Source organism: Gopherus evgoodei, chromosome 13, assembly GCF_007399415.2.
Source record: "Gopherus evgoodei ecotype Sinaloan lineage chromosome 13, rGopEvg1_v1.p, whole genome shotgun sequence".
Taxonomy (NCBI): Eukaryota; Metazoa; Chordata; order Testudines; family Testudinidae; genus Gopherus; species Gopherus evgoodei.
In genome coordinates this window covers 30,203,143-30,215,438 of record NC_044334.1, presented here as the reverse complement: position 1 = coordinate 30,215,438, position 12,296 = coordinate 30,203,143, and the positions used below count along the sequence as shown (strand labels likewise).

The 12,296-nt window shown below is 52.9% G+C and overlaps 1 protein-coding gene across 4 annotated transcripts in view; it reads right to left on the bottom strand.

Moving 5' to 3' along the window:
- Nucleotides 1-12,296, bottom strand: part of RASAL1 (RAS protein activator like 1) — a 145,797-nt gene that overhangs the window by 101,834 nt on the left and 31,667 nt on the right. For 3 of the 4 annotated variants that reach the window (XM_030582343.1, XM_030582345.1, XM_030582342.1), the window contains one exon: nt 2,547-2,603. In XM_030582343.1, coding sequence (XP_030438203.1) covers nt 2,547-2,603 — 57 coding nt within the window. Of the gene's footprint in view, nt 1-2,546; nt 2,604-3,206; nt 3,433-12,296 lie in introns of those variants that run through there. The other variant, XM_030582344.1, reaches the window with a different exon arrangement.

The window sequence follows — 12,296 nt, the reverse complement described above, 5'->3', positions numbered from 1 at the left end:
CAACCTCATCACACGGAGCTGAGCTGAAGGCTGCAAAACTGTCCTTTCCAGGCAAAGAGAGGAGCTAGCTGCCTGGCTGTGCATGGATGGAGAGTGCTTCCAGGAGAGCTCCACGGTGCCCGAGCGAATGAGGAACGCAGCCTTGGTGCTGGGCTGAGAACAAACTCCCAGTTCCAAAGGCCTGGAAAGAAAGGTCTGGATCCAGAGTTTGCAAGCCCCCCACCCCCTGAAAGACATTCCTGGACCAAGCTTTCCCCGCAGACACCAGTCCCAGTGCTGGTCGGGATGTGGCAGTTCCAAGGAGCAGGAGGTTGTTTTCATTCTCCCCTGGCATTATGAGCAGGACACGGGGTGGCTTCCCAGTGGGGAGAACCGTGCAGTGGCAGCAGGGCTGGCGATGAGCCTGGGCCAGGTCTGGGACGGCTCAGGAAATGAAAGCTGGGGGAGGGGCAGAGGAGTGATTAAGAAGAAGGGGAGAGAGAGAGAGAGAGTGGAAGAGAAGAGAGGGAGGGAGATGTGCTGGGCCATGTGTGAGGGACCATGGATGAAGCTGGAGGACCCAGGCCCCTGACCCTGTATTGCTCTCCTGCGCTCACCCCCACACCTCTGGCCAGATACTCCCTCCCTCCCCTCCAGCAAGCACCCGGCCAGCTGGCTGCCATCTCTCCAGAAGGGGGAATAATTTATGGAGTTCTCCATAGTAACCATTTCATCACTGGCTAGCTCCAGAGCAGTGGGACTTGCTGAGGGACTTGGAGCACCACAGCAATCACGGGGGCAGGGTGGAGAACCAGAGGGGCAGAGGGAGAGAGCTCAGCCCGGAGGATGCTGCCCGCCCCCAGGGAATCAGAGGGGAGAGTCTCCTCTGTCCAGAGAGCAAGCAGGGGGCTGTATGCAGCTAGAAACCACCAAATGCAGCTATAACCAGGGCTGGTTCAAGCAACCACGCCCGATGGCCTCACGCAATGGCACAGCATTGCCACCCCCACCTGGCCACGCACCTGTGGCTGCAGCCCCATCGCCCTTCTCACCCTGTGGGCTCTGGGAGCCAGCAAGTGGGAGAGCAGAAAGGGCTCCACGCCACAGGGAGGCGCAGTGTGGGGTAGGGGAGCACAGAGATAAGAGTCATCATGGTGAACAGAGCAGCGTGAGAGCATGCTCTCAGCAGCCAGCCTAGGACAGGCAGAGTTAGGGTGGGGAACAAGGAGAGACAGTTGGGCCTGGAGTTGATTCCTCTGTGCAATGTGACGCTGGGCACATCATCCCTCATGGGGTCCTCTCTGGCCTGAGCAGACACGCTGGAGAGAAAGGCACCTGCTGAGCTCAGAGAGCTCCCCCACTGTTCATGCTCCAGCGCCTCTCATCCCAGAATCTCAAAGCCCCTTGCACAGGCTAATGAGCAGGAGGCAGGCAGTGTCATCATCCCCATGTCATTATCCCCACTCCACAGATGGAAAACTGAGTCACAGAGCAACACAGACCTGCATTTTCAGAAGTTGCAGCTAGTTTTTGGCTGCCCGATCTAACACATTCCGGGCCTGACTGCTGGAGGTACTGCAGGCCCCAGCACCTCTGAGAAGCAGGCTCCAGGTGTTACAAATTGGGCACCCAGAATCGAACACTGAAATATGTGATCACATTTGAAAATCTGCCATAAGTGACTTGCCCAGTGTGTCAGCGACAGAGCCGGGGTTAGAACCCAAAACTGCTAAGTCCCGGCCTGGGCCTTATCCACAAGATCACCCTTCCCTCCTTGGTCCTGGGGTCCTGTCATTTCCCCCTCGAGGTCTGGATTACAACCGATCCCCAGAGCTGCAGGACAATATTTCACCCACCCCTTCTCAGGGCACAGCGGGGGAGACCCAGCCAACGTGACCCACTCAGCACTGGGCCGGAGGCTGCTGATAGTAACAGGACAAACAGCTGAGCTTGCAGCTTACTCCCCTAATGCAGGATGGGCCAGGTAACTGCTCAGCCCTTGATAAGCTCCTTGGCGTGGATGAGATTCTCGAGTCTCTGTGGCTGGAGACCTCCACCCAGTGGTTAAGGACCTGCTAGGTCACGTGATCCCAGGCGTTGGCTGGCTGACTCCAGTAAGGCTAGAGCATGGTATGGCTCCAGTTTAAAGGCTGTCTCCTGCAGCAGGTGGGCCAGGGGTGCGAGCCCTACAAACAGCACATCCGCCCCAATGCAGCCAGCCAGAGACCCCATCAGCACTGCCAAGGTAACCATGCTGGGGGCAGGTGGCCAGGCTCCAATATGGCTCCATCCCCTGATGGTGGTGGGACGCAATGGGCTTTAACCCTGTTCCCAAATACACGGAAGCCATGAGCAAGGGCTAGGCCCTTCTCAGCAAGGTGCAGACCCCCCAGGAAATCAACGCCTGCAGAGACAGCTGAGTGAGCGGAGACCAGCGCTTTGCTCTGCACACCAGTCTGTATCGCACTGGGCCACGTCACCCAGCATCGAACCCCAGCAGTGCCAGTGCCCTTCCTTGACTGTGCTGGCCTGGCCCATCCCCAGGGCCCCCAGCACGGCACACTCACCTGGCTACCACCTCGTTGTCGACTTTCACAATGCAGTAGGGGTCGCTGGTGCCAGACCTGGGGAGAGAAACCAAATAAGCAGGCAGATTAGTATGAAGCAGGGTATCGGTATCTGTGATGTCAAAGCGCCTCCTGCAGGACTCTGCAGCCCTCCAAGGTCACCAGGGGGAGCACTGTTTGCAGAGCATTTGAAGAAGGCAGCTAGATCCAGTGGGTGGTTCTAGCTGTGAGCTGGTGCGCAGCACCTGTAACAGGCATAACAGAGCCTGGCACAGGCAGCGAGATGCTCTGCCTTGGTGGGGGAGGAGAGAGGGCATTCCATCACACCAGCAAGATCCCCAGGAACCCCTGGGGTTCACCCTGAAGGGCACCGCTGCTTCCCTTCATCGGGGGGCCTGGCCGGAGCATGGGGTAGCACTCCCAAAGGAATGTCAGCTGACCTGTGCCCTGGTCCTTTAAGGTCTGCTGGGCTCCGTAAGAGGCAATGCACTGCATCAGCACAGCTTCCCACTGCCCTGGTGAAAGCACAGGCCAGCAAGCACAGGGTCCCTTTCCCCCACTTCCCACCCCCCAAATCCCTTTCCACTCCTCCCCCCTGACATATTGCATGGCCTAGTTGCCACTGCTTTGGCTCTTCACATCCTCTGGTGCCAGGCCCACCAGAGACAGCAACACTGCCTCCCCCTGGGCTCCATGCCGTGCTGCTAAGGGTCACTGCTCCTGCTCCAGCCAACAGAGCCCTGGGGAAAGCACAGTCCATGCCACCAGGAGCTCGCAATCCAGCAGGGCAGACAAGGTGGGGAACCTTGGGAGAGTCAAAGGGTGGAGCTAACTGGCAGTTCTCTCTGCAGGCTCGCTCACTGATGTCTGGATCACAAGGAACTGAAATTCAAAGTGATCTTGATAAACTGGAGAACTAGGCTACAGATAACAAAATGAAATTCAACAAAGCCAAATGGAAGGTGCTCCACTTAGGGAAGAGAAACCAAATGCACAAATACAGACTGGGGGATAGCTGGTTGGGCAGCAGCACTGCTGGGAAGGATCTGGGAGTTGTGCTAAATCACACCCTCAGCATGAGTCAGCAATGTGGTGCTGTTGCAAAAACAGCAAATGCAAGTTCAGGTTGCATTACCAGAGGCATAGCCTGCAAGTCATGGGAGGTGATAGTACCACTCTACTCCACGCTGGTTAGGCCTCAGCTGGAGTACTGTGTCCAGTTTTGGTCACCGCTGTATAGACAGAATCAGGGGCGGCAGGTGTGTATAATTTTTGGTGGTGTCCAGAATGGCTCCAAGTCCCACCCCTCCTCCCCCATCCCCCCACACCTGCCTAAGGCTCTGGGAGGGAGTTTGGGTGCGGGGTGCAGACTCCAGGCTGGGAGTTGGGGTGCAGGACAGAGTGTGGGGGGTGTGGCATTTACCTTGGGCGGCTCCCGAAAGTGAACTGCACACCCCTCTGGCAGCAGCTCCTAGGCGGAGTGAGGGGGGCAAGGGTCTCAGCCTGCCGCTGCCCACATGCACCGCCCCCGCCACTCCCATTGGCCACTGTTCCCAGCCAATGCGAGAGACAGAGTCAGTGCTCGGGGTGGGAGCAGCATGCAGAGACACACACCCCTAGGGCCACAGGGATATGCCACCCGCTTCTGGAAGTGGCACAGAGTGAGGGTGGGCAGGAAGCTGCCTCAGCCCCGATGTGCTGCCAGTAGCAGCCAGGGGCCCCTGGACCCTTTTAAATCACCCGGGGGCAGCAGGCAGGGCTGGGAGACACTCTGGGGGAGGCGCGCAGGGGCAGCAGGTGGGGCCGGGGGAGAGACCCAGCCCCAAACATTGGTGGAGCTAGGCTCCCAGGCCCTGAATATTCCTGGAGCATGGGCATCATGGGCCCATATAACTCGCTGCCCTTGGACAGGATGTGAAGAAACTGGAAAAGACCCAGAGGTGAATGACAAAGAAGATCAGAGGGCTGGAATGCAGCCATATGAGCAAAGGCTGAAGGAACTGGGTATGTTTAGTTTGGAAAGAGGAGATTAAGGGGGGGACATGACAGTGGTCTTCAGATACTTGAAAGGCTGCAATAAGAAAGAAGGAGAAAACTTGCCCTCTATTGCCACAGAGGGCAGGACAAACAACAATGGGTTCAAACTACAGTAGAACAGATTTAGATTAAGGGCTTGGCTACACTTGCAAGTTAGAGAGCATTAAAGCAGCCCCAGGCACCCTAACGCATGACCCATCCACACTGGCAAGACACTCAGAGTGCCTGGACTCTGCAGCTGGAGCGCTTCTGGTGCTCCACCTCGGCGAGAAGCATAATGCTTGGTGTGCCTTGGCTGAAACGTCCGGGCATCAGTGTGAATGAGGTGTTGCTTTACTGCACTCTGATTGGCCTCTGGAAACATCCCATAATCCCCTTAAATCAAGTGGCCACTCCTGTCACTGTTTTGGAATCTGCAGGAATGCGGATATGCCCTTTCAAAGCTCTTTTTGATAGCCGGCTGCTTATCTGCTCCGGGACAAAGCGAACCATTACTGTGGAAGGTTGTGTGTGAGGTGGGTGGGGGGAAAAGGGGGTCTGCTGCTGTCTGAACTTACATGACAGCATGCTGACGTGCTCTCAGCCCCCCCAAAACCCACTTTCTCTCCCCTCGCATACACACAACACATTCCCTGTCACACTCCACCCCACCCCCTCCGTTTGAAAAGCATGTTGCAGCCACTTGCATGCTGGGATAGCTACCACAATGCACTGCTCTCTGTGGCCATTGCAAGAGCTGCTAATGTGGCCATGCCAGTGCGCTGGCAGCTGACAGCGTAAGCACTCGGCAGCGCTTTCCCTACTGTGCTCTCTGAGGGCTGGTGCAACTCCCAGGGCTCTACATCTGCAAGTGTAGCCAGGCCCTATGTCTCAGGAAAAACTCCCTAGCTGTAAAACAGCAGGACAATGGAACAGACGCCCAGGGAGGTCATGGAAGCTCCTTCCCTGGAAGTTTTCCAAAGGAGTCTGGAGCCATCTGTCTGGGATGGTTTAGACACAACAACTCCTGCATCTCGGCAGGGGTGAGACTAGGTGACCTTTGCAGGCCCTTTTAACCCTAAGGCTCTAGGGTTCTGTGGCTCTAAGGAGAAGTGACTCTTCAGGAGGCATCTGAGCAGAAACCGTGGGTCCAGGGCAGATTGGAGTGGGCAGGGGGCAGCACAGAAGAAGGGGTCAAGCCTTGCATGGGGAAGGATGCCAAAGGAGAACTCATTCACCTGGGCCAGTGCTCCACAGGTTTCAGCGCAGGTGCTTCCCAAAACCCTCAGGCCTGCAGACTAGAACAGGAATCCCAGAGAAACTGCTTTGTGCACAGTATTTGGGGGCTGCAGGGCTTGGCTGGGATCAGGACTGGATACAAAAATTTGGATCTAGAAATAGTCATTGCTTCATAGAGGGAGTGAAGGGTGGCAAGGAGGAAGAAAGTTTTTGTGGGGGGTAGACAGTGGTCCCCCATTCCTAATTTAAAAAAGCGAGGAGTCCTTGTGGCACCTTAGAGACTAATACATTTATCTGGGCATTAGCTTTCCTGGGCTAGAACCCACTTCATCAGATGTACGAAGTAAAAGATACAGGGGCAGGTATGAATACATGAAAGGATGGGGGTGCTTTACCAAGTGTTAGGTCAGTCTAATGAGATCAATTAATTAACAGCAAGGGAGGAGAAATCACTTTTGAAGTGGTAAGAGAGAGGCCAGTTACAGACAGTTGACAAGAAAGTGTGAGTAACAGTAGGGAGACACTTCATGCATCTGATGAAGTCGGTTCTAGCCCACAAAAGCTTATGCCCAAATAAATTTGTTAGTCTCTAAGATGCCACTCTTCGGTTTTTTTGCTGATACAGACTAACATGGCTACCACTGAAATCTGGCATCATTCCTAATTAAGACAATCCCTGGAGAATTAGGTGGGGCAAGGCTCTCGGACACACTGGGGAGTTACTGCCCTGCCCTGACTATCCTAAATTGCCCAGGCTTTGGCTTTAGTCCCGGGTGGTGGGGCTAAGGGCCCCAGGCTTTAGCCCCATGCAGTGAGGCTTTGGCTGTCTGCCCTGAGCCACAGCAAGTCTAACACTAGCCCTGCTTGGAGGACCCCCTGAAACCTGCTCGGGGGCCCCGGACCCCTGATTGAGAACCACTGCTCTAAACCAGGCCTGGACAGGGAATACACAGCAGCAGCCAGAGAAAGCTGCTATAAAGTCAGCGTAGCTCCATTAACCTCCATGGAACTCGCTGGCTGAGATCTAACCCAAGGGGTTAGATTTATTCGTATATTTTTGAGAGCTGGTTTCTTTCACACAACATCTCTCTGCTCTGCAATCAGAGATAAGAGGGGACTTTATCTCTCTCAGGATTCATCTTTTCAGTGAGTTTCAAAATTCCACAAAAGGAGAAAATAAGCAGTATTGGGACAATTGGCCTCAGTTAGGAGGTGAATTGTAGTCAGTGAGGAACTCACCTGACAAGGCAATGTAGGGCTGCCGATGGACCAGCTCACTTACTGAACCTAAGCTGCCATGTTTTCCATGTTGCACAATCAAACTCAGAATATGTACCAATTTTAGACAGTTGTCAATTTCATTATAACTCACTCCCCTTAACTCTGACCCATGACTCTTTCTTGTGTGTGTTGGAGGGGGCTTGTTTTCATCCTAATGTTGTTTCAAAGCTATTTAATGTTAATATATGATGCAACTAAGGTGTGAATTTTTAACACTGAGGGTATTTAACCACTGAACAATTTACCAGGGGTTGTGGTGAAGTCTCCATCACTGGGAATTGTTAAATCAAGACTGAGATTTTTCTAAAAGATCTGCTCTGGTTCAAACAGGAATTATTTTGGGGAAGTTCTATGGCCTGTGTCATACGCGAGGTCAAACTAGATGAGCACAGTGGTGCCTTCTGGCTTTGGAATCTATGAGTCTGTGAAATATAGGGCATGATCCTGCAATAATCCATGTGTGAGCAAACCCCTGCAACTCTGGGAGCCCCTTGGCTTTAGTGGGGTTGTACACGGGCTCATGGGGTTGCCAGATCTCATTATTTTATTGCCAGTCTCATGATATTGGGTGGTTTTTTCTGGAAATCTGCCGCTCCCAGAGTCAGGTGATGGGGACACTCAGCTTTCTTGTTTAAAGTGGTACTTTTCTAGCACAGGAGCATGGGGTGGGGCTAGATGACCTCCTGAGACCTTTTCCAACCAACCCTAATCTTCTATGATTCTATGATAGGAGAGCTGGGGACATAGCACTGTCAGTTGACGGGATCCGGCTATGGAACGAACTTCTGGAGATCAGGCATATCTGGAGTCTGACCATTTTTAGAAAAAGCCTCAAATCCTTCTTTTTTTGAAGAGACCTTTCCACCTTAAGAATGAAACTCACAACATTGACCCCCTTCCTATCCAATAACCCGCCACCACTGGCCCTCTCACCAAGCATCCCCAGGATCGGAACAGTCTCTAGGAGGAACCCCGTGCTGTGCCAGACCCCAAGGGGGCTCACTTATCCTCACTGTCTACTTTGACTGAACCTCTGGGACTCAGCACACCAGGAGCTCTCTTCAGCAAGTCCAGCTGAGAAAGAGACTTGTCCACTCTGCAGGGATTAATGCACCTCACTAAACGTTTGCAGTGACAGCACTGTCACAACAGGCGGGTTTATTACTCAGCTGGAACCCATCCTAGGCATCCTTAGATTAGCACAGCCCAGCCCAGGCCAATTAGCGCAGAGCTGCAGTGAACCCCATTGGTCAAGCTCTGTGTCCCTCTCGGTCTGATCTCTGTCAGGTCCCAGGCAAGAGAGCCCCCACCTCCCTCCAGCAGCTCTCTCTTATCCCCCTACCTCATGCCTTCCCAGGCCTTTGTTCTTGAGCTGGGGTCTTTGCTCAGCTTCCCTGTGGAGAGGTGGGGAACACTTCAATCTCCTTGCTCAATTACAGACCTAAAAGTCACAATTCTTCAACAAAAAAATTTCAAAAACAGACTCCAACGAGAAACTGCAGAACTGGAATTAATTTGCAGACTGGACACCATTAAATTAGGCTTGAATAAGGACTGGGAGTGGATGGGTCATTACACAAAGTAAAAACTATTTCCCCATGCTAATTTTTCCCCTACTGTTACTCACACCTTCTTGTCAACTCTTTGAAATGGGCCATGCTTATTATCACTACAAAAGTTTTTTTTTCTGCTGCTGCTGCTAATAGCCCACCTTAATTGATTACTCGCATTACAGTTGGTATGGCAACACCCATTTTTCCATGTTCTCTGTGTATATCTATCTATCTTCCTGCTGGATTTTCTACTCCCTGCATGAAAGTTTATGCCCAAATAAATGTGTTAGTACTCCTGTTCTTTTTGCTGACACAGACTAACACGGCTGCTACTCTGAACCTTTCTCTCTGGTGTGGCACCAAAAACATGCAGCTTCTACAAGGAGCGGTACACCATCCTTGGCAGTGACCCCACCTGCACCACCAAGAGCCCCACAAGGAGGTCCAGTTTGAGGAGGACGTGCAACAGGCTCATCCGGTGTCATGACGACTCCGGAGGGGTCTAGCCAGTCCCAGCAGTCCAGCTCTGGTGTGCCTGAAGCAGGAGCGGTACTCATTTTTCTTTGATAATGCAAGATTTACATGAGGTAGAGGTACATATTCTGAGTTTGAGGTGGTAGAGGTACGTGGTACACATGGGAGAAGAGATTGAAATTAACACTAGATACTATTTGAATCTCTTTCACATTCCCCTGTGCAGTTACGCAGTGGGAGCTCTGCAGAAGAGTCTGTTAATGGACACCGGGATCTCCTGACGCACACCCCGACTCCCTGCATCTACGTCGATCTTACTACCTCTCCGGTAGTCAGCGCTGTATGACCCAATGGACAAAGTCCCTCAAATCCACCTCCCTGGATGGGGTAGCGCGACCCAGTGGCCAGAGTCCCTATAGTGCACTCCTAAGGCAGCAGGGCCCAATAGCCAGAGTCCCTCTACACCCTCTTACCCTGGTGAGATAGCACAGCCTAGTGACTGGAGTCCCTATAGTGCGCTCCTAAGGCAGCAGAGACCAATGCCCAGAGTCCCTCTACACCCTCTTCCCCTAGTGGGATAGAGCAGCCTAACGGCTGGAGGCTCTATAGTGGCAGAGTCTCTCAGTCCCAGTGTGGGGCCAATCCACCCCGTCACACACCCTCCCCCTTAGAACAGTGGTAGGAGTTTCCACTGCCTCGTCCTCTTCTTCTCCCATCTGGGAGAAAAAGTCCGCATTTCCCTGGACTTTACCTGGCCTGTGCCAAACTTGAAAGGAATAGGGCTGGAGGCACAAATAATTCATTCATTCATTTCTTTCATGCTGTTGATCCAGTGGAGGGGTGTGTGATCAGTCACTAAGAAGAAGTGGTTCCCCAGCAAGTAGCCCCGCAGTGTGTCGACTGACCACTTAACCGCGAGGGCCTATGGTAGAGTAGTGTGTCTCGCGTGGAAAGAGTTTCTGGCTGAGGTACAAAATGTGGTGGTCTTCCCCCTCGATCTCTTCCGACAGCACAGCTCCTGTACCCACTCCCGACGTGTCCGTCTGGAGAATGAAGGGCTTCATAAAGTCAGGTTGAGTTTACACAGGCTCCCAGGTCAGTTGTTCTTGGAGAGCGTGAAAAGCATATTCACATTCCGCTGTCCATCGGACCTTCTGGGGCTGTGTTTTCTTTGTTAGGTCTGTCAAGGGGGCAGCCAGCATCGAGAAATTAGGGACAAACCGCTGACAATACCCCGCCAACCCTAAGAACCGTTGCACCTGTTTTTTGGATTTAGGGATGGGGTAGTCCCTCAAAGCCCGTACCTTATCTACCATGGGGCGTAATTTCCCTCGTCCTACCATATAGCCTAAATAAGTCACTTCCTGCTGTCCTACATGGCACTTAGCCGGATTTGCTGTGAGGCCTGCGGTGCCCAGGGCTTGTAGTACCTTGGTTAGGTCCTGAATATGGTCTCCTCCAGCTGGAGCTCTAAACGACAATGTCGTCAATGTGTGCTGCAGCATACAAACCGTGGGGACTCAGGACCTGGTTTACGAGTTGCTGGAATGTAGCCGCAGCACCATGTAACCCAAAGGGTATCACTGTAAATTGGAAAAGGCCGAATGGCGTGGGGAAGGCTGTCTTCACTCGGGAGGTTGGTGTCAGGGGATCTGCCAGTACCCTTTGGTTAAATCCAGTGTGGAGATAAATTCTGCCTCTCCTAGTCTCTCCAGTAACTCGTCCACCCAAGGCATGGGATAGACATCAAAGCAAGAGATGGCGTTCACTTTGCAAAAGTTGATGCAAAACCTCACCGAACCATATGGCTTGGGCACCAGCACTATGGGACTTCTCCACTCACTTTTTGATTCTACCACCACCCCCAGGGGTTAACATCAATTCAACTCCTTCTGCACAGTCTCACACATTTTCTTAGGGAGCGGGCAGCAGTTCTCTCTCACCTTTTGGCCGGGGATAGTGGCGATGTGGTGGCTGGTCACCGTTGTCTTCCCTGGTTGAGCAGACGGTACCGTGGGGAATGCGGCTACCACCTGCTGCATCTGTTCTTCCTGTGTAGGGTTGAGCTCCTGGCCAATGTCTACCATGCCTGGTTCCTCATACTCGCCGGCTAAGGGCCCTAGTTTGGGCTCTGTGGGGCATGAGGAGATCATAAAACCCTCGCGGTCCTTCCACGCCTTCAGCAGGTTCACATGGTATACTTGGGTGTTCCTTTGTCGTCCGGATAGCTGGATTTCATAATCAATGGGCCCTACCCGCCAAACCAGCTTGAACGGCCCCTGCCACTTGGCTAATAATTTAGACTCAGAGGAGGCAGTAACAGCAGATTAGGTAATAATTGGAGATATACCAATCTCCTAGAACTGGAAGGGACCTTCAGAGGTCATCGAGTCCAGCCCCCTGCCTTCACTAGCAGGACCAAGTACTGATTTTGCTCCAGATCCCTAGGTGGCCCCCTCAAGGAGTGAACTCACAACCCTGGGTTTAGCAGGCCAATGCTCAAACCACTGAGCTATCCCTCCCCCCGATTATTATTTGTCCCTCAGTTATACTGGATCTCCTGGTTACGTTGTGTTTGTAATAGGTTCTCTCTGGCTTGGGTGCTCAGTTCCTGAAGCCATTCCCTCAGATGGAGGATATACTGAACCTAACCTTTGACCTGGATCTCCTGCTTCTCCCAGGTTTCTTTCAAGAGGTCCAAAATCCCCCAGGGGTGTCTCCTGTAGAGGAGCTCGAATGAGGAGAACCCAGTGGAAGCTTGTGGTACTTCATGTATGGCACAGAGGAGTGCTGGCAGGTACTTGTCCCTCTGGAGAGGGTCGTCCCCCATGAACTTCCGCCGCATCACCTTCAAGGTCTCATTAAAGCGTTCTACCAATCTGTCCGTCTGGGGATGGTAGACGGAGATATAAAAGGCCCAGATGTTCAGCAGTCTGCAGTGCTCTGCCGTCAGCTTAGAGGTCACATTAGTCCCCTGGTCTGTCAATATTTCTCGTGGCAATCCCACCCGGGAAAATATCTGTAATAGCTCATTGGTGATAACGAGGGTCGTAGTTGTTCGTAAGGGTACTGCGTCAGGATACCTAGTCGCATAGTCTACTATGACCAGGATGTACCTATGTCCTGAGCTACTTTTCTCCAGGGACCCCACCAGGTTGAGGCCAATCCATTTGAAAGGAGTGCCAAT